The sequence below is a fragment of the Eschrichtius robustus genome, chromosome 3, assembly GCF_028021215.1.
Source record: "Eschrichtius robustus isolate mEscRob2 chromosome 3, mEscRob2.pri, whole genome shotgun sequence".
Classification (NCBI taxonomy): domain Eukaryota; kingdom Metazoa; phylum Chordata; class Mammalia; order Artiodactyla; family Eschrichtiidae; genus Eschrichtius; species Eschrichtius robustus.
The window spans coordinates 20438563-20466490 of NC_090826.1; the positions used below are offsets into that span (position 1 = coordinate 20438563).

The 27928-nt window shown below is 45.1% G+C and overlaps 2 protein-coding genes across 3 annotated transcripts in view; one reads left to right on the top strand and one right to left on the bottom strand.

The window, feature by feature from the left end:
• Positions 1-2777: 2777 nt before the first annotated feature.
• Positions 2778-11765, top strand: MTFR1L (mitochondrial fission regulator 1 like). Of its 2 annotated transcripts, none has more exons than XM_068539201.1 (6): positions 2778-2919; positions 3343-3447; positions 6588-6697; positions 6922-7133; positions 8352-8673; positions 10749-11765. In XM_068539201.1, the coding sequence occupies exons 1-6, from the start codon at positions 2896-2898 to the stop codon at positions 10852-10854; spliced, it is 879 nt and encodes a 292-aa protein (XP_068395302.1). In that variant the 5' UTR covers positions 2778-2895; the 3' UTR covers positions 10855-11765. The 2 variants fall into 2 exon arrangements, with proteins under 2 accessions (XP_068395302.1, XP_068395303.1); XM_068539202.1 differs by having other exon boundaries at positions 8388-8673.
• A 943-nt stretch (positions 11766-12708) lies between these two features.
• Positions 12709-27928, bottom strand: part of AUNIP (aurora kinase A and ninein interacting protein) — a 41760-nt gene continuing 26540 nt past the window's right edge. Inside the window, exons 4-5 of the mRNA XM_068539198.1 lie at positions 15832-15973; positions 12709-13784 (exon numbers count right to left, since the gene is read on the bottom strand). Of these exons, the coding sequence (XP_068395299.1) occupies positions 12931-13784; positions 15832-15973 (996 nt within the window). The 3' untranslated portion in view covers positions 12709-12930. The remainder of the gene's footprint in view (positions 13785-15831; positions 15974-27928) is intronic.

Genomic DNA, 27928 nt, shown 5'->3' on the forward strand with positions numbered 1-27928 from the left:
GCGCGGCCTAGTGCCGGGCGCTGTGCGGTGCCCGCGGCTGCTGTGCCCGCGCCGGTTTTCGCGGGAGCCCGTGTCGTCCGCCTCACTATGTCGGGGGAAACTGAGTCCCCAGGGGCAGTTGCTCGCCCGAGTCACCCAGCTGCACCAGAGGCTTCTCGTTTCGGCCGCCTCCTCGCTCCTTCCGGGACCCGGCCCCGGACCTGTGGGTCCAAGGGCCGCCCGAGCCGCGGCGAAAACTTGGCCGACCTTGGCCCTGTCGGGTCGGGCTGTTGCGGGGGAGGGGAGGCGTGTCCCGGGCAAGGTCCCCGCGGCGGCTCCCCCGGCGCAGAACTGCGCTGAGCGCGGGGATCTCGGCGGGGACCGGGGTGATGCGACCAGGCCCCGCTCGGGAGGCGCTGCGTCTCCGGCGGGGGACCGCGTGTACACACTGGGGCAGCAGCCTCGGAAGGGGCAGTGCGCGCGCAGAGGTGGTGGGAACCAGCCCCCAGCTCGCTGGCCGCGTCTTCTAGCCAGACGATTGTGGGGGGTTCAAGGCTAAGTCGGCGTTCTCGTTGGTCCGTGTCTTAATTGAACAAATGCTCGAGTGCCTGCTGTGTACTGAGCGAGCGCTGGGCTGTGCCTGGGAAGTCCCCGTCCTTCGGACAAACTGCACAGCACCCCGTTACCTAGTTACTGCTGCTCGAAGGAAACGCGGGGTGCGGGTCGGGGAAGGGGAGGCGATGCTTGAGTTGAGCTCCAGGAATGATTAAGGATGAGCTTGGAGAAGGGGGTGCTGGTGTTTCGAGCAGAGGCAATAGTGTGGACAAGGCCATCGAGGGGCTGAAAGGCCAGCGTGGCTGGAGGGCAAGGGGAAAGCAGGTGTGGCCGTGAAGTGTGCAGGGACCAGAGTGGACAGGCCTTGTAGGCTGCGGGGAGTTGGGTACACAGGGCAGAGAAAGATGAGGTTGGGCCTGATTGGGGCCGGCCTGCTGGCCATGCTGAGGAGTGTAGGTGTTATCCTCTTGGCTCTAGCAAGCATAGGGGGTTTGAAGCATGGCAGGGATATGATTAGCACTGTGTTCTAGAAAGATGCCCCTGGCTGTCGTGTGAGGGTGAGACCCAACTGAGTTTGGAGGTAAGTTTGGAGAGGAAGTGGCTGCAGTGACTAAAGTGAGAAACACAGGGAAGCAGTGTCATGTGGAGCTTGTGGCAGCCACTGAAATTCAGCAAAGAGCCTGGCACACAAAAGGACTTTGATAAAAAGCTTGAACTTTGCTGAGAAGATGGAGCCCGTGCAGGAGGCAGCAGGGTCTGGACCAGACTTTCTACTGCCGTGACCACTGAGTGACCTTAAACCAGTCCCTTCCTCTCTCTAGCTTCTTTTCCTCATGCGTCGTAAAGTGAGTGATACCTCCTCTCCTAGCGGTGGAAGAGAGACCCTCCAAGGGAGGTTTCCAGAAAGAGCTGCTCCGGTCAGCGCAGCCCAGCCCCTCTTCAGAGGCTGCCCTTGGCTCCCCAGTGACTTCTTACCCAGGGCATTCCCAGCCCTCGTGACTTGAACCCCACCCCCATCTACCTTTGCAGCCTTACCATACTCTGCTCTTTACATATCTCTTTACACTCCTTTCCTAGACCTCTGGTGGTGGTGCTGTTTTCCTTCCCTTCTTACCCCCTCTGAACTCGCCTTGGGGCCGGGGACTGAACTCACCTGGCCACCTGCCTGGTGTGCCTTTCTTAAGCAGTGATATTCAGCCTCGGCTAGAATTATGTATTCAGGTCCTATCTCTCGTCTAGATTATGAGTCCCTTGAGAGCCTGGCTGTGTCTTACTCCTTCCATGGCCCCTCCAGTGCCCAGCACAGGGCCTGGCACAGAGCGAGTGTTGTTAGTGTTTGATGAACAAGGGACTGAATGAGCTCATTGACTGCAGCTGCTCACCATGCAAGGGCAGCTGTGAGGAATCCAGTCAGCAGCAACTCCACCCATCTGTGTCTTGCTTTAACAGTTCATTAAGTACTTTAAAATCCCCTTTCACTGATTGACTCTGAAGGTAACTTAGAGTGGCAGCTCTTCCTGTCATCTTTTTACAGATGGAGAAACCAACATTCAGAAAGGTTAAGTGACTTGCCTATGGCTACTAAGCCAGTAGATGGCTGAGCCAGGATAAACACTTTTGGCTCTTTTCCCTTGTAGCCCAGTAGACTGAGTTTGGCTACCAGTGGCTGGCTGTTCTTTCTACTGTTGTCTGTTTTACCTCTTCCCCTTATGGGGGCCCAGCAGCGCTAGGCTGGGTGGCACATGCTGGCCTTTTTACATCTTATCCCCAGGAATGAATGTTGGGCTTGGATGGTACCTACACTGTGGCTTTCCCATGAGCTTTTTTAACTACCAAAGGGTTCTATTTACATCTTAAGAAGTTTGCTTGTTGTTTTATCTTTCTTATCAACTTTTAAAAAAAAATTTTTTTATTGAAGTATAGTTGATTTACAGTGTCATGTTTCTGGTGTACAGCACCGTGATTCAGTTATACATATATATTCTTTAGAAGTTTTGCCTCAGGAAACCTAAGGGCTCAGGAAGCCTCCCAGGGTTGGCCAAGCTCATATAGCGAATCTGAAATAGAACCTTTAAGGGTCTGGATTTGTTGAAGCCGTTGTTGGGTGAGGGCAGCCTCTTTGGCTGGTTTTCTCCCCCTGTGAAATGTCAGAGAAGCCTCAGCGTTAGTCATGGCTCTGCAGGGCCTGGTTTTGTGGGGCTTGTGTGGTGGCCACTGAGTCTCCTGTGGGGGCTCTTTCACAGGAAGAGGAGTCTGGTTCCTTAAGATGGCCTGATATGAAGGCGTCACGCCTCCTGCGTCCCCAAGCCTCCAGAGCTGCCCTGTGGCTGCCTTGTCCTTCAAGTCCAGGAGCCAGTCGAAATGTCGGGAATGGAAGCCAATGTGGTAAGGGGCATTCCCAGGGCAAGGGTGTGGTGGGGAAGGTTAAGCACCGGACCTGCTGCAGTTCTGAGATTCTCAAGTTAATTCTTCCCCCACCCAGGCCTGGAATTGAAGGGTCCTCCCTTCCATCCCCTCCCCCAAGGCAGAACCAACTATGATCTTGGGGCAGTTAAGGAGTCAATGTGTTTCCATCATTCTGTGCAGAGGGAAGGGAGGGCAGCCTGGCTGATCCCTACACCCGGCTAATTCCTCACCCTTTCACTGGACCCTCCCAGCATTGACTGTGCCTCGACAGCAGCAGGTGTCCCCTTAGGTGGCTGGCCCAGGTGAAGGCTGGCCCCTGCTAAAGGGGACAGGGGGAGAGGATGGGGACAGTAGTTGGATGTTCTCTGAGGTTGTGGCCGTCCCTGTCTCTTTCTGCTCTAGACCATCCCGATCTGGCAAAACAAGCCGCATGGGGCTGCTCGAAGTGTAGTAAGAAGAATCGGGACCAACCTGCCCCTGAAGCCATGTCCCCGGGCATCCTTTGAGGTAAGTGAGCTGGAAGGGCAGGCAGAGTAGAGGCTCAGAGTGTATGGGAGGCTGGTGCTGCTTCTGTGCCCCAGACTCCTTGGCGTTGCCAAGGCAGGTTGCTTTCCTGGTCACTTCTTCTGGCTACCTATTTTCAGTGTTTCCCTGAGGCCATTACACCCCATCCTCTTCCTTCTGGCCAAGTCTAGCCATTCCTTTACTGGGCTATTTCAGTCTCACCTCTGTGCCTAGGGGGCCTTTAGTACCCACTTTGCAGCACAGATTCTTGTCTGGCCCAAGTGAGTAAGACCCCCTTGTGCAGTGGAAAGCTCAGTAACGTTTATTAGTCCCAGCTGCCTCCCTCTGAGAGCTAATGGTTAAGCATCAGCTCCAGGCTAGATGGTTAAGGTGTGTGCATTTGGGGAGCTGGGACACAAAAGAGATACTTCAGCTTTCTGCCTACACAAAGGAGACAGAAATACATGCCTGAAAAGATGTGGGCCCAGGGCGAAACAAAAATGAAGGAGCCGAGTTTGTATGTCACATGGCTGAGCTGCAAAGTCTGTGTAGGAGCTTGATCTGGAGTCTGAATTGGTGTCAGGGTTGGTATTAGTCAGGAATGGGTTGCGAGGGTGTTGTCCCTTGACCCAGATTGCCAATTATTGTGTAGGGCAGGAAGTGGCCCTAGCTGCCTCAAGCATCAGGAGCAAAGGGAAGGACAGCTAGGGAGTGTGAGTCTGTCGGGGTTGCCCCCACACTCGGCTGTAGCCCCTCCAGTCCTTTGCCTGCATGCTGCTGGGCAGAGATGATCAAGGGCATGGGCTCCCACAGAGCAGGAGTAGTATTAGTAATACTAGCTAACATTTACTGAGCCCATACAATGTGCCAGGCTCTGTGCTAAGTACTTTATATATGTTAACTCATTTCATTGCCAATAGCAGAGGAGCACTCTGGCTAATCAAGGAAAGCAAATGGAGGCTTCCCCTAAATGGCCCATCTTAGCATTAGCTCCTGGGTCAGTGGAAGTCTTCCTCTGTAACCCTGGAGTATCACTTCACTCCTGTGAGCCCAGGTTTCCTATCAACTCCTGATCTACCTACCAAACAGTCTGTAACAGAAACCTCTGAACTTAACTCATGTATAGGTGGATTTTTGAGAAATTATCTCTAGATTTGTTGTAAATTGATTACTTTAAATATTTGAAGGGAATCTTGCTGATTTATTATTCTTTAATTTACCCATATAAAAATATTCAATTATGAAAAGTAAAAAAGGAGAAAGGGAAACAAATTACCTATAATCACACAGTCATGACACAATAACTGTTAATGTTTTAGTGTAGTTCTTTTCCATCTTTTTCTAAACGCATGGTTCTTTCTTTGTTGTAATCAGTAAGTACATAATTGAACCTTCCTAATTTTTCATTTAACATGGTGTCACTCAGTCTCTCTGTTCCCTAGTTGTTCATTTGGGTGAAGGAGCTATTTTAAAGAGTTACATTATGATTCCTTTTGTATAATTATTTTTTTATTTAAATCTAAATAGTCAGATTATCAAGTTTGCTTCTAACAGTGTTTGTTGCTGTAACATGTTACACCAGTAGCTAACACCAGTTAGCTACAAAGGTGTTGTAAAGAGCTTGCCAGCAGAAATTTCCTGTTGCTATAACAGATTGTCCATGTCCTTGCACCTGTATTCTCACAACCAGAAGGCAAGACACTCTTAGGCAGTGATCATCTCTGTTAAAAAGTAACTTTGGCCAGTACCACTGAAGACCCCTTTGCTTTAGCCAGGGGTCAGCAGAGGGCCAGAGAGTAAATATTAGTTTGGCCAAAAAGTTCGTTGGGTTAGTGAATACGTTCAATAACGTTCTTGGTGAAAATGAAAAATGTGATTTATTTTTACTTAAAACCGAACTAGGGCTTCCCTGGTGGTGCAGTGGTTAAGAATCTGCCTGCTAGGGGCTTCCCTGGTGGCGCAGTGGTTGAGCATCTGCCTGCCAATGCAGGGGACACGGGTTCGAGCCCTGGTCTGGGAAGATCCCACATGCCGCGGAGCGACTGGGCCCGTGAGCCACAACTACTGAGCCTGCGCGTCTGGAGCCTGTGTTCCGCAACGGGAGAGACCGCGACAGTGAGAGGCCCGTGCACCGCGATGAAGAGTGGCCCCCGCTTGTCACAACTAGAGAAAGCCCTCGCATAGAAACGAAGACCCAATACAGCCAAAAATAAATAAAATAAAATTAAAAAAAAAAGAATCTGCCTGCTAATGCAGGGGACACGGGTTCGATCCCTGGCCCTGGAAGATCCCACATGCGCGGAGCAACTAAGCACATGCGCCACAACTACTGAGCCTGCATTCTAGAGCCTGTGAGCCACAGCTGCTGAGCCCACGTGCCACAACTACTGAAGCCTGCACGCCTAGAGCCCGTACTCTGCAACAAGAGAAGCCACGACAATGAGAAACCCGCGCACCACAACGAAGAGTAGCCCCCACTCACCACAACTAGAGAAAGCCCACGCAAAGCAACAAAGACCCAACACAGCCAAAAAATAAATACTTTTTTTTTTTTAAAAACCGAACTAACTTTTTGGCCAACCCAGTATTTTAGGCTCTGAGCCATACTGCTCTCCATTACAACTACTTAATTCTGCAGTTATAGCTTAAAAGCCATCACAGATAATACTTAAACAAATGGGTATGACCATTTTTCCAGTAAAACATTGTATATAAAAACAGGTCCCATCCCTGCTCTCGGCCACCGTGTTTTGCTTGGAGGATGCAACAGGCTCATGACTGGTCTCTGCACCTTCTCATCCAGTAGCCAGAGTAATCTTTTAAAACCTCAAATCTGATCCTTACTTACTTAAAATCTTCCAGTGGCTCATTATTGATCTTAGAATCAAAGCTCCTAATTCACTTTCCAGTCTCTCCCAACTCCCCATCCCACCCCACCCCACCCCACCAATCCTGTTCCAGCCATGCTGAATTACTTGTAATTTCACAGACTCTTGCTTCTGGCCTCTTATTCAAGGTATTTCCAACTGGGACATCTACGAAGACTTCCCTACACATTAGGTGTTCCTCCTTTGTATTTTGCCCAGTCTCCAGTTGTTTCATCATGAAGGCAGTAAATGTTGATCAATTTTGCTTCCCTACAGACCCTGCCCAACATCTCTGACCTCTGTCTGAGGGATGTGCCCCCAGTCCCTACTCTGGCTGACATCGCCTGGATTGCTGCAGATGAAGAGGAGACTTATGCCCGCGTCAGGTAGCGGAGGCAATAGCCTGCCGGCTGGGGAATGAAGAGCTTCTTCCCAGATGAGGTGGTAGGCAGCAGGAAGAGTGAGAGGTGGAGGGCAACAGGAATGAGAGCTGTGGGCTCAGAGTGGGAGCAGAACCTGGCTGTATTACTCTCATAGGAGTGGATGAAGGAATTGTGGAAGCAGTGCAGTGGCCCGCTCTCTCTGACACACTTGTCTTTCCCTGGTCCAGGAGCGATACACGCCCCCTGAGGCACACCTGGAAGCCCAGCCCTCTGATCGTCATTCAGCGCAATGCTTCAGTGCCCAACCTCCGTGGGTCGGAGGAGAGGCTCCTGGCCTTGAAGAAGCCAGCCCTGCCGGCCCTCAGCCGCACCACAGAGCTGCAGGAGGAGCTGAGCCACCTGCGCAGCCAGATTGCTAAAATAGTGGCAGCTGATGCAGGTAAGAGCCACTGAGCTAGGACCAGGATATAGCAGGCTGTTCCTTTTTGCTTAGCTTTTGGACAGGATAGGGACAAGGATGGTCCTTGGTTCGGGGGTACTCGGGCCTAGGGCTCTGAGGTTGCCATGAGGCCTGGCTAGCCTGTTATAATCTTTGGATGGTTTCCGTCAGCCATTTTGGGGCTGACTGGTTGGGTTAGGAACAAAATCTTCACTTAACCTGGGGCCCCAGGCAGATTCCCCGCCTTGGCCACAAAAACCAACACTCTCTTCCAAGTGTCTTTAAGATCATGTCTTCCATGAGCGCTCATGGCTTTCCTTTTCAATATGAAAAATAAGCATTCCCTACCACTAAGAGACATCCCTCTTTGTAAGCACCTATCTCCCCTTTCCTTGCCCTTTCCAGCAGAGACCCTCCACCCATTCCTCCACCTTTCTGTCTGCAGTTAAGGCAGAACCACTGGAAATGAATGGGATGACCAGATGCAGGAAATACTAACAGGTGGATCTCTCCCAAGGTGCTCAGTGTTTAACCCTCATATACCTCCCATTCTCACTGTTTTGCTCCTCACTGACTCAAAGTCATAGCTCCCAAACCTTGTCAGTTGGTAGAACGCATAAAAATCATGGTGTTCTCTTTGAAATCTTCATGTATTTAATTCCCTCATATGGCAGTTTTATAGAGGAAATGGACCTGAATTTTCCATTTATATTTGTTGGCTACTTTTTTTGTCCCTAGGATGTTCCCTAGAGACTTAGAAATTGAGGAAATTCTATCCATTAAAATCTGGGCACTAGGAGGACCATCACCATTCTGGTTTTTTGCTTCAGAACAATTCTTTCAGTAACAGATAGCTGGATTCAAAGGAGCATAGTCAGAAGCACTGGCCTAGTTAGAGAAAAGGGCAAATTCAGGCCTTGGTTCTGCACTGTTGCTTCAGTCTAAAGAGTGCTGTCACTCCACAGCCCACTGCAGAATGGGAGCTTTTAGGAGGCAAGGCCCTTATGGGGTGGCTTTTTTTCTGCCCTCCTGGAACACTGGAAGAGCCCAGTGCTGCTACATCTTCTTGAGATCCTGAGAGGGGAAGGTAGTGGAGGAACCCAGGATGTCATGGTGTCAGCCTAGGAAATGAATGTTTGGTAGGCAGTGCTTGCAGGGAGATGTAACTGCTGTATTTTAGCCCCAATGTCCATCCATGCCTATTGTTTTCTCTTTCAGCTTCGGCTTCATTAACGCCAGATTTCTTATCTCCAGGAAGTTCAAATGTCTCTTCTCCCTTACCTTGTTTTGGATCCTCATTCCACTCTACAACTTCCTTTGTCATTAGTGACATCACCGAGGAGACCGAGGTAGAGGTCCCTGAGCTTCCATCAGTCCCCCTGCTTTGTTCTGCCAGCCCTGAATGTTGCAAACCAGAACACAAGGCTACCTGCAGCTCGTCTGAAGAAGATGACTGCGTCTCTCTGTCCAAGGCCAGCAGCTTTGCAGATATGATGGGTATCCTAAAGGACTTTCACCGGGTGAAGCAGAGCCAAGATCTGTAAGTATATTATAAGGAGCTGTGATGATCTGTTTATTGTTTAAGTTGCCTGTGGCCAATTATCTAATAGAAAGTACTTACATAGTAAGTCCTCAATAGTAGTCATGTGTTATTTCATTCACAAAGCTTGCTGCCTGCTTGCTAGTGCCTGGGGCCCCAGTTTGAGGAAAGAGCAACACTTTACATTTGGTTGGGGTGATCTAACCCAACCAAATGTTGTTAGACTAATAGGGATTTTACAAGAAGGCTCATCTAATCCAGCTTCTGTCCCCCAGAGGGGCTTCACCACTTCAGTTTTCATACTGCTAGTGACAAGTGTCCCCATGCCCCACCCTTCAAAACATAATTGCGGAACAGTTATTTTAGTATCTCAAAAAAGTAGACTTATTTGGTGAAAGGAACATTTCCTTTAAACACAGTGGTCCATTATTCAAACCAGCCCTGCAAATTCAGAGATTTATGAACAAGGCTTTTGAGACTCCTAGGTAGTTCCTAAACCTGGCTGCCTATCAGAAGTGCTCAGATTTGTTAAAAAAAAAATACACCTTAAACTTACCAAAGCAGAACCTCCAAGGAGTAGAGCTCTAGGTGTTTCTGATGTCAGTGTAAGGGGATGTGGGAAATACCTACCATGAGAAACTCATCTAGCAGAGAAGCCCTAGAGCTCCAGCCTGAGGGAGTCACCACCTTGCAGTGTTTCCCTACTGCACAGGACATACCAGAAGAGCTTATTCAAATGCAGGTTCCTGGGCATCAAAATATTTGACATCCAGACCTCAAAATCCAGAGGCCAGATGTGCAGCTGTATTTGTTAATGCAGTTAAAAAGCTGTTTTGGGGGGTGGGGAGGTGAGGGCTGTCTCCTGAGCTGATGAAGTTCCTCTTAAAGGAATAGTGACTCACCTCGCACAAGGATCCCTTTGTGTTTTCTGGCCCCATTTTCGTCGGAAAACTAGACAAGGGTCCTGGTAGTCGATTCTGTAGGAAAGTTACTTTTACCTTCCTTCTCTGGCCATACGGACCCGCAGTTCTTTGTTCTCCTGCATTCCCAAATTCAGCTGCTGCTGCTGCTTTGGGGCCACACTGAGCCTTTTTCTTCTGGTCAATGTTTTATAGATTGCACTCTCCAACTTTCTTATACCTGCCTCTTGTACCATATTAGATCTGTGACCCCCTACTGCCAAGCCCTTCCTCTCACTTGTGTCCTGGGCCCTTTCCTCCTTTGTTGATAGAAGGTGCTGGGGGTTGATGACTAAGGAGCTGGGTTGATGACTAAGAACGGGAAAGTAGCCCCATCATCAGGGTTCAGACATGTGACAGACTGAAGGCAGTTCCTCTTGTTTTTGTTTTCAAGGTTTAATAATCAATCTTGGCCTTTATATCTAGCATAACGACCAATAAAATGCTTTCGTGAGGATGTATGTATGTAAGAGTTCACTAGAATTTCAAGCAACTATTTTCCAGGAAATTACCTGATGTTATCAGGTAATTTGAACCTACCCTAATCTGAAACTGGTTTTGTTCCCACGGGTCCCTTATGATGTGAACATTTTACTATAAATTCTGGATTGCTTATAAAAAAACCTCTCAGTTTCCCTGGCAGGGAGACGAGGTAATAGTAAATCCTCAGCACACCTTTTCCCCAGAACGAATAAATGTCAGAAAAGCCTAGAGTCATCAGTCACTTCCCCTGCTGACCTGGGGAAATGCTACTAAGAAAAGATAGGGCCAGAAGGTGGGAACAGAAGCTTAGCCACCACAGGCCAATACCAACAGGTTGGCCCACATTTTGTAGCCATTTCAGGAAATAGTAAAGCCATGTCTAGTTAAGAGATGAGATCTGTAACCAGCAAGCTTGGTTTTGAACTGTGGATTCACCACTTACTGAGTGACTAATGACTTTGGGTAAATTCATAACCTCATTGTGCTTCAGTTCCCTCATCTGTAAAAGGATTGTAGTAGCTCCTACCTCATAAGAGTGTTGTGAGGATTAAATGAGATTGTATTCCAACATACAAAACACTGCCCAGGGCAGAGTAAGTACTCAATAAATATAAGCTATTATTGTGTCTCTAGGAACCGGAGTTTATTGAAGGAGGAAGACCCAGCCGTCCTTATCTCTGAGGTCCTACGGAGGAAGTTTGCACTGAAGGAAGAAGATATCAGTAGAAAAGGAAACTGATAGCACTCAGCTCTGCAAACTCAGTCTCATGCTCCTGGAATTCCTTTCAACAGCTGCCTTCCTCACTGCAGATGTTTCTGCCTCTCAATTAGAAATCTTCTGCAACAGTCTTGCCGAAAGCTAGAGCTTGGACTAAGAGAAGAGCTGCATTATATGTTTTCCGTACTTCAAACCTTAGCAGAAGCTGCCTGTTTTGAGCTGAGACACGTTACAGGTAATTGTGTAGGTTGGAATGTCCCAGTTTAAAGGGTGAGATAGAAGTTTCTGGTTTTTCCTTGCCCCTGTGTGAAAATAGATCCTAAATGAATGACTGACTTCACTGCACTAGACCCCATAACTGGTCTCACTGAACACTTTGTGCCCAGCTGTCGCTTACTCTCAGCCAGTTCCTTGCAGCAGAGCAGGGCTGAGGGGAGGGGGCTATGTTTATGTACATGTTCACAGGGCAGGGAAAATCTTATGCTGCTCCATCATGAACTGACACCAGTGCCCAGCAATCACTCTCTCCCCCTTCCCTGTCCAACACCTACATGTAGAGGTCGAGCCACTGGACCAGCTGACACTTGGGCTGCTGGGAGGCCTGGGCTGTTTTTTCTTAAATATATTTTGTAATACTGTACAACCAAATCTACCCTCCAAGGCCCTGGGCCCTCATTGGTTCCACTAATTGAAAGCTCTTTCTCTTCCATGGACTTTAGTTTAAGCCCAGTAGGAAAGAGAAATGGAGATGGGAAAGAGAGTACCATCCCTCTTCCAGGCCCTTGACTGCTCCTTTGCATTGGGCCAAGGTTTGTACCTACCACACCATGCATGACTCAGATGCCCTCAGGTCCCTTTTCTCTATGGTATGTATCCTGTGTGTGTTTGGGTTGAAGCACTACCTGACATTAAAGGAAGGATTTGGAGAGATATTGCATTTGCTGTGTCCATCTCTGAGTTGTGATCACCTAGTATCTCCCACAGGTATAGAATTTCTATTAATTTTAAGGTATATGAACTTCTGTAAACAGGTTCCTGGCTTCCCCTTGCCTTTAGAAGAGAAAGCTTCCCTAGGGAGCTTCTTGTCTCTTTGTTTACAGAGAGATTTTGCCCTAACCTTTCAAAGCCGGTCCCGTCTTATAACTTGCAAGCTTGCCCCCCAGAGGCTTATTTTTAAGCCTCTTAGGTACCACACCTGCAACATGGGAAACTGCCACCTAGTGGATGTCTTGAGTAGAACACAAGTCAAATTAGACTCGTGTTCAGATCAGACCCATGGCAATTGATAGCAGAGTTGCGTTTTCAAAAATAAAATTGGTAATGTTTTAATTACCAGCAGAGCCAGCTTTGTACACAGTCATCTATTTGGATTCATAGTTTTACAAAGGGAGTTCTCTCCTACCTTGTAGTAGAAGAATGATATAGTCCCATTTAGATTGTTATATAGGTCAGCCTTTTTTAGGGAGATGTTTAAACATATAGTATATAACTTTAAAATGCTGTAAAGTTACCACAAAAATAAAATAACAAAACTACCTAATCATTCTACCTCTCTCTCTATCCTCCCTGCCCCTGTACACCTGGGTCTGGGAGATTTGCCTTATCATCACTCAAAAAAGTGTCAAGAATAATGGTCACAGCTTAGGTTGCATGGGTAAGATTACAGCCAGAGATTAAAAGACCACACATCCGTAAGAAGCAGTATCCCAGTCAGGCATCTGAAAGGGCAAAGAGGTGGCTCTGTGCAGGCTGAGTAGCAGGCTCTTCAGTGGAGAGATGAGCACCTGCCCTGCCTCTTCAGTGTTCACCATAGACTCATGCAGGGAATATGCCAGCCACCTCCTCCTCAGGGAGGGGCATGATGCCAATCAGTCATACTGTCTCAACAAGCGGCACCACCTGCTTTATTTACACAAAGAAAATGCTCAATAATAACAGCATCATCCCATGCCTCCCTCCCACCGAAGATCATTCTCCTGAATGACCTTTCTAAAACAAAGATCTTACATTCCCCTACTCCAATATACTCACCCCCTGGAGATACTTTCTTATGTGTCATTTCAAGGTACATTTAGAACCAAACCCTCGCAAAGACATTTAGACTTGGTGCCTGATAACTTGATTACCTTCAGAGTCCTGGGTAAAGAGCAAATCAGGCTGCAGATTTAACTGAGTGGTCCTATCCTGGCACTGAGCCCAAGGGCTGTTAGGAAGCTGTCCTAAGCCCTGATTCCGGTCATTGGTTACATCTCGGAAAGGAGCTCTAGAGTTGTGGGCAATGACCCTCTGGCCCTGAGAATCCTCGGTGAAGAGCTGACTCCAGGAGTCCTTGTCATTCTTTTCGCTGTCCCAGGAAAACACAGGAATAGGACAAGGGCTTTGTTTCACTGCTTCTTTGTTTGCTCCACTCCAGGAATCCTTGTACGTGTGAAGCAGGATGGGGGCCTGCCTGTTTCTTTTGGCAGACACCTTTTCCAAGTTAGTCTTATCCAAGAGCTGATGGCCCTTGTGCCCAGGTGTTTTACTGTGTCTCTCCACATTCTGATGATAGTTCTTTTTCTTAGATCCATGAGGCCATTCCCTTTTCCAGGAAGAATCCTCTTCCTCCTTTTGGTCCAGTAAGCAAGAACTCTCCAGATCTTGGGTGAAGGAACAGGCCAGTGAGGCTTTACTCTCTCCAGCACAGACAAAGGTATCAGGCTGGAACAAAGACAGCACAGTCACGCATGGGCTTCCTGTTCCATGGTGATAAGAAGCCTGGAAGGACTGAGGAGAAAGTCTAGCTTCCTGGATGTCTGCAGGGGTTGAAGTGGCTAAAGGGGGTGCCAGGCAATCATCCCCCAAGCCCTGGATCAGATGGTCTAGCTGGGTTGCATCTTCCTTAGACTCTTTGTTGGTCTGACGTTCTATATGAGATGAAACACTCCTCTGGTCACCACCATTTGTCTTTCCTAGTAAAACAAGACGAACAAATATTATTCTGCAAGAAAACACCTGAGTAGGATTTAGGTGGCTTTTTCTGAAATCAGTATCAGCTACCATAACTACTAGTGCAGGGGTCTTAGGACTCTTCACAGATCTTTGTAGCTGATCTTCCTACTTTCAGTCTCTTTTCTTTCCTGAATGATCTAAAACACAGCTCTTATATTCCCCTACTCAAATATATGGATGCTTCCCATGACCTACCTAATAAAGTCAAACATGTTACACAGTCAGACCACAGCCTACTTTTCCAGTTGATTGGGGTTTGTTTAACATAGGCCACATCAGTTTTGCTTTTGTTTTTTATTTAACGTAGTTTCTGCTAAATAGTGATCCTGGCCAAATATCACCCCTGGATATTATCCTTTGAGAAACATGTTCAATATACACCATTTTTGTAAAGTCTCAAAGATCACATTGACCAGCCAACTCTGAGAAACCTTCTGGTGACAGTGAGAAAGAATGTGGGTCTCCTGCTCCCCAAACATTTCATGGGAAAGGGAGTAAAGACACAATTAGATGCTAAGTCCGTCAGTAGAAAGGACAATTAAAAAAACTATTAGGGGCTTCCCTGGTGGCGCGGTGGTTGGGAGTCTGCCTGCCAATGCAGGGGACATGGGTTCGAGCCCTGGTCTGGGAAGATCCCACATGCCGCGGAGCAACTAGGCCCGTGAGCCACAACTACTGAGCCTGCGCGTCTGGAGCCTGTGCTCCGCAACGGGAGAGGCTGCGATAATGAGAGGCCTGCGCATCACGATGAAGAGTGGCCCCCACCTGCCGCAACTGGAGAGGGCCCTCGCGCAGAAACGAGGACCCAACACAGCCATAGATAGATAGATAAATAAATAAACCCAAAAGTTAAAAAAATAAATAAAAATTAAAAAAAAAACAAAAAAAACACACCAAAAGATAGGATGGTTCTTATTGGTGAGATTATTCAATAATAGAATTGAGATTCCAAATACACACTAGAAATGAGGATGAAAATTAGATTCTCAGGTAGTGTAATGAACAACAACAACAAAAAAGCATATCAATACCCTCCAAAAAAAAAAAAACTATTAGTGTCCAGCCTGTCCACTTTATCAGGTGTGGAATGGATCCTGTCTGCCTTAAAGATAGATGACATGGAATTCCTACTCCCCCCCCCCACCACATTATGCCAAGATCTAATTACAAACAAGGCTGAAATGACTGATTTCTTCTTTCCTCCTCCAAGAAATATACCACAGAAATTGTTTTGTAAAAGCGTTCTCAACTGGCCTAAGACTTCAATACAGACTATGTAGAATATACCAGAATTTTGAAATGGAAAGTGGTTTTGAGAAAAATCTGCCCTTATTACTTAAAGCAAAAGTAAGTTTTTGTTTGTGGTAGGGAGAAGGCATTTTGAAGGTTTATGCAAAGCAGTCCTGGGAACAGCACCAAGAGTTAGAGCTCTCTTCCCTGCACCCTTCAACTGGCAAGAACCCTGCTCTGTAAGCCCCAGCCTGGTCTGAGGCAGCTGGTCCCCTGAAGAGGAACATGCAAACAAAGAATTGCCAAAGGATGATGAAACACAAGCCAACTTTATGCCAAGCTTTCTAAGAAAAAAAGTGCTTTTGAACTTTGATTAATTTGAGAAGCTTCATATAGACATATCAATTATCAATTAATCTTATACAGACTGCTAATTGTGGCCAATCCAAGACATATATCTTACTAATGGCACATCAGCTCCCCTCTGCACCCCCAACTCCCAAGTATACCTTTCCTCACTGCTCTGTCAGGGAATACCAATACTTTTCTGGTTCTGTTTAGACTGAGATAAACAGAGCCAGAAAACTACGTTTGTAAAAGTATGTATATATTGCTTTCCAAAAGACGATGCTTTTCTTGTGTTTTAAAACATCTTCTAATAGGTCAGCTAAGTTTAACACAATGCACTAATGGCACCACTTCTCATAAATATCCCAGCATGGAAAAATGAATGCACTCCCTTTTGGTCCCTGGTTGCTTCCAGTCTGGTCACCATACCTGGCTGCAGGGTGAAGAAGGAAGCAATGCTGGTCTGCCGAGTGCCTGCAGGTGGACGACTTCTTTGAGTAAAAGAAATGTTAGCCTTTCTCTCTCCAGGAAAGAGTGTTAGCATTTTGGTACTTGACTTGATTAAATGTGTCTGAGAAGGGGGAGAAAAAGAATAAGAGAAACCTATTAATATCAAAACAGCTGCCAGACAGGATTCAGTAAACACCAGTTACCCTCTTGGAAACACACTAGACCTCTTGGACTCGACTAATATCCTCTACTCTAGTCTTTGCTGTACATCGCCTTCCACCATTTTCTGCCAACTGATGGTGTTTGTTTTTCCTCAAGAATCACATATTCCAACCATAGCCCATTCTTTCTGCTTCCCCATGGAAATCAGGCAGGCTGGCTAAACAGGAAGGGATTCCACAGGTGATATTCTCTCCTTTATATTTAAAGATAATTAATGAAACTAGGGACCTCTCTGGCAGTCCAGTAGTTAAGACTCTGTGCTCCCAATGCAGGGAGCCGGGGTTCGATCCCTGGTCAGGGAACTAGATCCTGCATGCCGCAACTAAAAAAAAGATCCTGCGTGCCACAACTGAAGATTATGCACATGGCAACGAAGATCCCGCGTGCAACTAAGACCCGGTGCAGCCAAATACATAAATAAGTAAATAAATATTTTTTTTAAATAATAAAGATAATTAATGATTCTACATCAGTAGCAGTTGATACATTTTTAATAGTTTTCAAATAGTCACACAGTGGTTAACAGCATGGCTCCCGAGTCACACAGCTTCTGTTCAAACCAATACCAATTCTGCCACTGCCAATTACTAGCTGCATGACCCTCTAGAAGTTGTCTGATCTCTGTCTCATTCTCATGTGTGAAATGGGGACAATAATAGTACCAAGCCCATAGGGCAGTTACGAGGATTTGGTGAGTTAATTCACATAAAAGGCTTACAAAGTTTTGGCACATTATACAGCATTTAATAATAGTTGGCTATTATTAAGAGGAGGAGCAATGAAACAGCAACAGTCTTATTACATTTTCATCTCCCCGCCCTTTATACTTTGAGTATGAACTGGAAGATGGGCCAGAGAGGTTTGGGATGTGTCAACTTTTATACCTCATCCTTATTTAATGTAATTTGATTTTGTTTCCATTTGCTTGTTATGGAATGCTTGAGAAGTAGGGAGAATAGGATTATATTCAATTCAATTTGGCTGTGAAAGCCACAGAAGAAATGAGATTTGCCAATATCCATTACCAAGTTGGAAGTAGGCCTGAAACTTGAACCCAAATTATTAATTCTAGCCCAAAGTTGACTTCATTTCATTTTTACATTTGGAAACTAAAATGTACTTTAAGTGGTTAAAAGACGGAAGAAATCCTGGATGTAAAATTGATACTTTGACTTGTACTGGTATGGAACATTCTCTTCCACCATACCAAACTAGAAAACTGGATAAGATACATGAAACAACTGATTTTAGACAATGGATAACAGGCAGTGCAGAACTGTGATCCCCAAGAGCAGGAAAACAAATGAAGTGAACCCTGGGACACCCTAGCTTTCTGCTTGAAAGCACTTGTCAGAATGCAATGTATAGAGAGAGTACTCAGGCAAAGCATTGCAGTCTTGATAAATTGAGTAGACTGAGATTGGAATTGGGGAAGATGAGGTGGCTGGGATTTGCAGTGCAGAGAAATATATCCAGAAATCTACATAGGGATCCCTTCAGTCCATTACTGAGTACTAACCTACACGTGTGTTAGGCAAAACCCCGTGAGGCCAGACAAAGAAATGCCAGGAACTGCAAGATGAACAATTCCCAGAGCTCACACAGGGCTGGGAGAGTTCCCACTAGCCAAAGTGGAAAGACCTTTTTAATACCAGTGGCATTCAGCAGAATTAGCAGAAGGATCACCCCTTAGCAGTAGAGCTAAACTAGCTGCAGAGCAAAAACTTCCAAACCTGTCCTAACAAAGCTTAAAAGCAAGCTTGATTAGCAAGTAACTACCTGCCAAAACAAATTTCAGTATTCTTTAAAGACAGTAAAATCCAGATACCCAGCAATGTAGCACACAACAAAAAATTGCTAGATATGTGAAACATCAGGAAAACAATCCATAATGGGGGGTGGGGGGTGGCGTGGGGGATCGGTTAAATGGAAATGAGTCAAATACCAGGGATGGCAGAATTAGCAAACTTTACAATAAATATGCTCAAGGATTTAAAGGAAAACATGAAAATACTGAGAAAAAGAACATACAAAAAATTCATTAGATGGGCTTAACAACAGATTAGAGACTACAGGAAAAAAATAACAGTGGACCTGAAGTCAGAGCAATACAAACTATCCAAAATGAAGCAGAGAGAGAAACAAACTGAAAATAAATTCTTAATGGTCTGTGGGGTATCAAGCACACATATAATGAGAATTCCAAAAAACAAGGTGAAAGTGGGCAGAAAATATACTTAAAGAAATAATGGCCCAAATTTTTCCAAATTTGATGAAAACTACAAACAACTGTGATTGTCTTTTTCAAAGACAATCAAAGACCAATTCAAAGGCAATTCAAAGACCAATACAAGATCTCCCATTTCACATGCTTTTCTTATAATTTGACCTTGCTACTCTTCCCATCAAGTGGTGAGAGTCATATTCCCTTACCTTGAACTGGTGAAGAACTTTGTGACTGCCTGACCAATAAAGTATGATAGAAGCAACACTACACGATTTTCAAGACTGGGTCATAAAAATGCCATGCACTTCTCTGCCTTGCTTTCTTGAGATGCTCACTCTTGGAACCAGGCCCCCATGCTATGAGGAAACCCAAGCAGGCACACAACTCTCTAAATTGTATGGGAGACACATCCTAGATATTTGAAATAATGTGAGTTAGTATGCCAACAAGTATCTGAGCACCTACAGGCTAGGTACTAGGAAACAGTGATGAACAAAACACTAATAACCAGTCTCTTGACTGGTCAGGCCCCCATTTACTACCTGTTTCAATCAGTCCCATACCCAACATCTAGATAAATCTTAAAGCACAACTGTGATCATACCATCTTGTTCTGGCAAGAACCTATAGCATAAAATGTAGACTCTTAGACTGCACACACTGATAACGATTTCAGCTTTCTTCTTCTCCATTACCAAAAACCCTTTATGCACACTCTAACATAATACTCAACTAGATACCAGTCCCTATTATGGACTTCACCGTCCTCACTTCTGTGCCTCACATAGAAGGGCCTTTTTCACACCCAACTCTGAAATGTTACCTATTCTTCAACTTAAGAGCCAAGCATTCCTGATTCTCACAGCTAGATGTGACCTCTTCCTCTTTTGAACTTGACATTTATCACTTGGTATTTCAAGACTTACACTACAAAATCCTGGGATCAACATTTGATTCACATACTTTTTTCCTATCCTCCACACAACCAGCTTAATACACATACTAGGTACTCAATTCAACAAATATTTTAGGAAGAAAGTGCATATATAGGAAGGATACATTCCAGTTTCTGTTTATTATATACCTACTCATTACATTTTCAACATCAACAAAGCTGTCAGAAAAAAACTAAAGCATTTCTAATACTGTGATCAAGGTTAAGATGAGCTCCTGTCACTGTAGTTGATGTCACACATATAGACCAAAAAACAATGCAGAAGGCTGCAAGTAAGAAAAGAGTTTTTTGGGGGGGGATCTTGAGAATTGCAATTTGGGAGACGTAGATTCTGGTAAAACCTAAAGAGTGTTCCAGAGAAGAGAAAGAGGGGCTTATAAAGACAAAAAGCCATGAGGTTGTTCAAAGTTGCCTGGCAAGAATTGTGGTTGACTCTGACGTGAGTCAGGAGATATTTGTCCTTAAGGAATCACAAATTATTTTAGGGTAAGGGTCTGCTAAGTATCTTGAGTTTCTGGCAGATGTTCTGGATGTCTTCATTAGGACAATAAGTGGTCAAAAGGTCAAATTCCATCCAGGCTGAGATGTGCGTAAGTCACACTTCCATAATGGCCTCCCAGCTCCATTTTAGAGAGCTCTCTTAGCAATACCAGCTCCATTTTTATTTTCCTTTCACACACACAAGGTCTAGGACACAGCAGGGTACACCCACTGAAAACTGTGAAGATTTTCCTCCCAAAGTAATCTAACAATAGAAAATTATTGCAAGAATCTTCTCTAGAACGACCTGGCACTGGTTTTTCATCTAAACCTAATGAAAATTCAACAATGATAAGAGAAAAGCAATTTCTTCTAAGTATCACAACTCCTAAACTAGAGACCTGATATGTCTACACCCATGAACAACACTAAGTCTCATACAAAGGTGCTTCTTGCTAATGAGATTTTTCTCACTTAAAGGATGTCATGCGGGCTTCCCTGGTGGCGCAGTGGTTGAGAATCTGCCTGCCAATGCAGGGGACATGGGTTCAAGCCCTGGTCTGGGAAGATCCCACATGCCGCGGAGCAACTAGACCCGTGAGCCACAATTACTGAGCCTGCGCGTCTGGAGCCTGTGCTCCGCAACAAGAGAGGCCGCAATAATGCGAGGCCCGCGCACCGCGATGAAGAGTGGCCCCCACTTGCCGCAACTAGAGAAAGCCCTCGCACAGAAACGAAGGCCCAACACAGCCATACATAAATAAATAAATAAATAAATAAACTCAAAGTTTAAAAAAAAAAAAAGGTACTACTCCTACTTAAAAAAAAAAAAAAAAAAAGGATGTCATGCATGTCAGAGTTCATTGTAGTACAATGTTTAGTACACTTATCATCAGTTTTGCCCTAATAAAGACTATTTATTGAAGATCTGTTTAAACATCCTGCTTTAACTACTTCCAAAATAGGAATGGCCACATGTGACCCTCTCAATAGTAGAGATGACAGTCCCATGAAAGAAAGAAGAGCACTGTGGCTCACTTAAATGGGAAAGTAGGTGCCTCAACTGAAACACAAAGGAGGGGGGATCCCCACTCTGGGACAACTCCGCGAATCCGCCTAGATGTCAACTTTGTGAATAGAAGCATTGTGTGTGTGTGTGTGTAACACAGATGATATAGATATAGATACAGATATAGATAGATATAGATATACTGAAGGAGGGCAGAATTTGTCACCCTAAAATATGCCTCCTTGGCATAAGGATTATTTTAGGCTGATTATTTTTAAGAAAAAGCAGACATAGGAAAAGCTCTGAGTATAAGTTACCCTTTTGTAAGAGACATTTATATTAATAAGGGAAATCTCCATTTGTAAGGCTGTCTTCCTCTCTGTACCAGGAAGAGAAAGACTCTAAAATCTCTTGAAATTCTCATCAATGGAGAAGGCAACAACTTACATCTGCATAACAACCTTACCCTTGTTTACTGTGCTTTTCCTGGTAACCTCTCAACTGACTCTCCACCCCCAACATCTTCTTTGTCTTTAGCTGAAAATGGTATTTAAGGTGATAGCTTTAGTCATTTCTGAGAGTTACGGTTTTCCTGCGTCTCTCTCATCTATGCAGGAGATATACGTTATTAAACTTTTGTTTGATTTTTCTTTTGTTAATCTGTCTTATATCAATTTAATTATTAGACAAGCCAAAGAACCCAGAAGGGAACAAGGGAAATTTTTTCTGCCTCTACAATACACATACACACACACACACACACACACACACACACAAATCAACCTATACTGTTTCTCCCAATTTCCAATCACTATTTCAAGTTATATTTTTAACTTTTTTCTCTATAATCATCCTCTACTTACTCAGGTACCAATTTCTGGCTCCTAAATGTATACAGAACTGAAGGGAAGATGCAAAGGTCCTTTAAAGGTGAGAGACACTGAGGGCTGCAGATAACTGGACCAAAGTCACAGCTTAAAAAACATATTTAAGGGCTTCCCTGGTGGCGCAGTGTTTAAGAATCCGCCTGCCAACGCAGGGGTCGCGGGTTCGAGCCCTGGTCCGGGAAGATCCCACATGCCGCGGAGCAACTAAGCCCGTGCGTCACAACTACTGAAGCCCACGCGCCTAGAGCCCGTGCTCCACAACAAGGGAAGCCAATGCAATTAGAAGCCCGCGCACTGCAATGAAGAGTAGCCCCCACTTGCCACAACTAGAGAAAGCCCGCATGCAGCAACAAAGACCCAACGCAGCCAAAGATAAATAAAAATAAAATAAATAAATTTAATTTTTTAAAAAAACATATTTAAGCAACACCCCTCTCCCCTCACCAAAGCCCACATTTAGGTCCTTCTTGAGCATAGCTATATTTTAGATATATACTTAAGAAACCAAGGGTAGTCATCAGTTAGCTCTCTTAAACTATAACTTGCTTAATAAATAATATCACGTAACCTGCCTTTACTGACCAAGCTTGCTTTAACTTTTCTTGCAAACTGCATACCCTCCAAGCTTCAAGTAGCTTAGACAACATATCACAAGACTCCTTTAACCACTCCCTATAGATAACACCTCTGAATTATGGGTCACTATACTAATGGTTGCTTAAGTTGTACTTCAGGAGCATGGAGCTAGTCTTGCTCAATTCAAACCAGTCGAGACCACCAAACATTCAACTAGGCCTGCTCGAGTGTCAGATAGATGACTTTTTGATGTCAGAGGGCCAAAAATTCCACCCTCAGATCATGCTAACACTGCCATTTTCTGAACATGCATCCCATGATAGAAGCATGTAACTCAGATATGCCTGCACAGAACACCCATTACTCCACCTTTTTCTTGCCTCCAATCATCTTTCCCTGAGACAGGAGGGAATGGGGCAGGGCACAACCTTTAAAAGAATGGCATAGATGTTGAGGATATGTCAAAAACTGGTTAGAACCTACTAGGCCCAGGATGGCAGAAGATTTGACTTCCAGTAGACCTTGAGCCTCATTATATGCTCACTGTAATACATGAGCATGCTAAGTGACACACCCACAGGCACCATGACAGTTCTGAGGCTGACCCTAATAGGCCGGAAGTGGGGGGTGGCCCAATTCCTGGAAATCCCTGCCCCTTCCCCAAAACAGTTGGAATAATCCTCCCACTTATTAGCCTATGAAATTACCCAGCCCATAAAAACTAACCAGCCCCACACCTTGGGGCCGCTTCTTGCCTTCTGAGAATGACCGCATTCTGCCTATGCAATGTGTATCTCTCTAAATAAAATGCTTTCACATTACTATGGGTCGCTCTTGAATTCTTTCCTTCGCGAAGCCAAGGACCCTCACTTGGTGGCCTATCCCAGGAACTCATCCAAGACCTGGGACATGACCACCCTCTCACACCCCATTCTCCTGCAACATCCCCAACACCTCAGACTACCCTGCCTCTTTATCTCATAAATATCCCAAGCCCCTCGCCTTCAGGGAGGCAGATATGAGATTTGTTCTCTCATCTCCTTGCTTGGCTACCTTGTAAATAAACCCTTTCTCTATTGCAAACCTCAGCATTTCAGCATTCGGCTTGCTGCACATCAGGCAAACAAACCTGGTTCAATAACACTCACTTTTAGAGATCAATAATCCAAAAAAACAAAACAAAACAAAAGACTTCAACTTCTACTATCCTGGATTGGGCCCATGTTATTTCTTGCCTTAACTTCTGCAATATATTCCTCCAGCCTACCTTTCACTGTACCACTTACTTTCCTATAACCACCGTTGGGTTTATCTTCTTAGAGACACCTCCCATTATGTCAAACACCTTCCATGAATTTCCAACAACATGGCAAGAGTTTACCCTCCTAATCTCACCTTCAACTCCTCTATGTATACCCTACACTTTAGCCAAACTGAATTACTCCCATGTAGGAAAGTATCTTACCCAAAGAGAGGTCTGGCCTTTGCCCTCAGCTAATAGGAAGCAATCTCTAATGTCCTGACAGGAGTGTCTTTGTTTACCCTGAGGCCTTGGGCCACATCAGATAGTCTGTACTAACAATGTGATCTATGGCAAGAGCTCTGGGCCAAACAGTATCAGCTTGACCTGAACAGAAAATAGAAACTAAGGTCAGCTGCACAAGTATCAACCATATCTACAAGACTAAGCCCCAGTAAAAGCTCCAAGGCTCAGTGAGCTTCCATGACTGGCTATACTCTGTGTGTACTGTCACTGGTAGAGGACACTGGGAGTAATGAGTGCTGTCCAATATGCCACTGGAAGGACACTGGAAATGTCATGCTTGCAATTTTCCTAGACTCTGGCCTATGTGCTTGAAATTCACCTAGAATCTGCCCCTTTAATCTTTAATCTGTATCTCTTTGCCGTAATAAACTGTAACCAGACTCCACTCTCAAAGGGTGCACACACTGGGACTCAGGGCAGAAGCAGTAATTTGAAAGAAGCCTGGGTCAGACGTACCTGCTGATCTTGGAAAGTCGCCCGGAGAGGCAGGAGGCAACTAGAGATCACCCTGGGGACACAGACACTGGGGCTGGCAAGCCTATTTTGGAATCCCCCCTCTAGCTTATTATTAGCTTCAGCACCCAGCCCCACCCCTGCCCACCAGCCTATAGGCACCCAGTACTGGGATGCCTCAGGCCAAGTAACTAACTGGGTGGGGACACAGCCCCACCCACCAACAGACAGGCTGCCTTAAGACCCCCTGCTAAGCCTACAATCACCCCTGAACACGGCCCTCCCGACCAAAGGGGACAGAACCCAGCCCCAAACACCAGTACACAGGCACTTGACCCAGGACCCCTAGGGTTCTGCAGCCAGAGAAGCTGGGACCCAACTCCACCCATCAGTGGGCAGACACCAGCCCCAAAACCCACTGGGCTCCAGCCCCCTCACCAGCAAACCTGTTCTAGCCTCCAGACCAGCCTTACCCACCAGCAGGAGGACATGAGCCCCAAGACAACCACAGCACTGCTGCTTGCTATGACAGGACCCAACCCACCCACCAGCAGGCCAGCATCAGGCCTGGGACCCTGGGCCCTGCAGCCAGATATCAGGACCTTGTTCTGTCTGCCAGTGGGCAGACACAAGCCCCAGGATCTGGCTTCACCAACAGGGCACTGTAATAGGGAAGAACAAATCTGACTCCATATTAGATCTGTTTCTTTTACTTTAACCTTTGTATTCTACGCTTTTGCTACAAGAATGTTGCCTATAGCCCCAAATATACAGGATAGCCCATTCTCAAGGCTCTGACCTTTAAAGATATAACACTTTTCCATTTACATAGAGAAAAAAAGTTGCAGAACAGAAAATAACCTTTGTCTCAGTTGGAAGTTTATGGGAACATTGTGACCTGACCTACGTGGACAGCTGCAAGAACAAAGGATTCCAGCATCAAGAAGTTTGCAACAACCAACCACACCCCCTCCCCCTTTAGTATAAAAAAAGCCTGAATTCTAACTTGGGTAAAATGGTTCTTTGGGACACTAGTCCACCATCTTTTCAGTTTGCTGGCTTTCCAAATAAAGTCACTATTCCTTGCCCTAACAACTCATCTCTTGATTTATCGAGAGGGGGCCAGCCACACCTACCAGACAGCCCATAGTAGTCAGCCTGCCACAACAGAAGGACCCTCACAGCTCACACAAGGGCCACTCGGACCAGAGGGGAGTGCACTGATGGGACACACAGAATGTCTCCTACAAAAGGCCACTTCTCCAAGGCAGGGAAACATAACCAACCTACCAGATACAAAGAAATAAAAACAGCAAGTCAGGTAAAATGAGGCAACAGAGGAACATGTTCCAAATGAAGAAACAAGATAAAATCTCAGAAGAACTAAGTGAAGTGGCGATAGCCAATCTACCCGAAAAAGAGTTTAAGATAATGATCATAAAGATGACCAAAGAACTCAGGAGTAGAATGGATGAACAGCGTGGGAAGTTAGAAGTTTTTAACAAACAGAAAATATAAAGAACAGCCAAATAGAGGTGAAGAATACAATAACTGAAATTAAAAATACACTAGAAGGAATCAACAGTAGACTAAGTAATATAGAGGAATGGATGAGCAAGCTGGAAGACAGAGCAGTGGAAATCACTGAAGCTGAACAGAAAAAGAGAATAAAAAGAAATGAGGACAGTTTAACACATTATTGGCCAGAGACATATTAATAGGTCTTTGCTACCTGAATGTTATTGACCAGAGATGTTTCAAAATATTCACTTACGTAACAAATTGCCAGCCACAGGCGTTAGTTCCTGCAAAAATCCCCTGGTCAATAATGAGTTAAGAGACCTCTGGAACAACATCAAGCACACTAATAGTCACATTATAGGGGTACCAGAAGGAGAAGAGAGAGAAAAGGGCAGAGAACATATTTGAAGACATAATAGCTGAAAACTTCCCTAACTTGGGAAAGGAAAAGTACACCTAAATCCAGGAAGCACAGAGAGTCCCAAACAGGATCAACCCAAAGAGGACCATACCAAGACACACTGCAACTAAAATGGCAAAAATTAAAGATAAAGAGAGAATATTAAAAGCAGCAAGGGGAAAGCAACAAGTTACATACAAGGGAATTCCCATAAGGATATCAGCTGACTTTTCAGCAGAAACTCTACAGGCCAGAAGGGAGTGGCACGATATATTTAAAGTGATGAAAGGGAAAAACCTACAAACAAGAATACTCTACCTGGCAAGGCTCTCATTCAGATTTGATGGCGAGATCAAAAGTTTTAAGGCAATCAAAAGCTGAGAGTTAAGCACCACCAAACCAGCTTTACAAGAAATGTTTATGGGACTTCTCTAAGCAAAAAAAAAACAGGCCATAACTAGAAACATGAAAATTATGAAAGGAAAAAGCTTATTGACAAAGGCAAATATACAGTAAAGGTAGTAAGTCATCCACACACAAAGTTAGTAGTAGGGAAATTAAAAGACAAAAGTAGTGGGGCTTCCCTGGTGGCGCAGTGATTGAGAGTCTGCCTGCCAATGCAGGGGACATGGGTTCGAGCCCTGGTCTGGGAAGATCCCACATGCCGCGGAGCAACTGGGCCCGTGAGCCACAACTACTGAGCCTGCGCGTCTGGAGCCTGTGCTCCGCAACAAGAGAGGCCGCAACTAGAGAAAGCCCCCGCACAGAAATGAAGACCCAACACAGCCAAAAATAAATAAATAAATAAATAAATAAATAAATAAATGGATCATCACATTAAACAAACAAACAAAAAGTAGTAAAATCATCTATATGCACAATAAGCAGTTAAGGGATACACAAAGCAAACAGAAAAAGACTGACAAAATTCAACATCCATTTATGATAAAACTCTCCAGAAAATGTGAATAGAGGAAACATACCTCGACATAATAAAGGCCATATATGATAAGTCCATAACCAACATCATACTCAATGGTGAAAAGCTGAAAGCATTTTCTCTAAGATCACAAACAAGACAAGGATGCCCACTCTAGCCACTTTTATTCAACACAGTACTGGAAGTCCCAGCCACAGCAATCAGATAAGAAAAAGAAATAAAAGGGATCCAAATTAGAAAGGAAGAAGTAAAACTGTCACTGTTTGTAGATATCATGATATTTTACATAGAAAATCCTAAAATCACCACCAAAAAGAAAAATACAAGAGCTCATCAATGAACTGGGTAAAGTTGTAGGATACAAAATTAATAAACAGAAATCTGTTGCATTTCTGTACGCTAACAATGAACTATCAGAAAGAGAAATTAAGGAAACATTTACAATCACATCAAAAATAATAAAATATCTAGCACTTCCCTGGTGGCGCAGTGGTTAAGAATCCGCCTGCCAATGCAGGGGACACAGGTTCGAGACCTGGTCTGGGAAGATCCCACATGCCATGGAGCAAATAAGCCCATGCACCACAACTACTGAGCCCGCGCTCTAGAGGCCGCGAGCCACAATTACTGAAGCCCACGTGCCTAGAGCCCGTGCTCTGCAACAAGAGAAGCCACAGCAATGAGAAGCCCATGCACTGCAACAAAGAGTAGCCCCCGCTTACCACAACTAGAGAAAGCCTGTGCGCAGCAACGAAGACCCAACGCAGCCAAGAATAAATAAATTGATTAATTAAAAAAACAAAAAAGACCACAAATAACAAATGTTGGCAAGGATGTGGAGAAAAGGAAACCCCTGTACA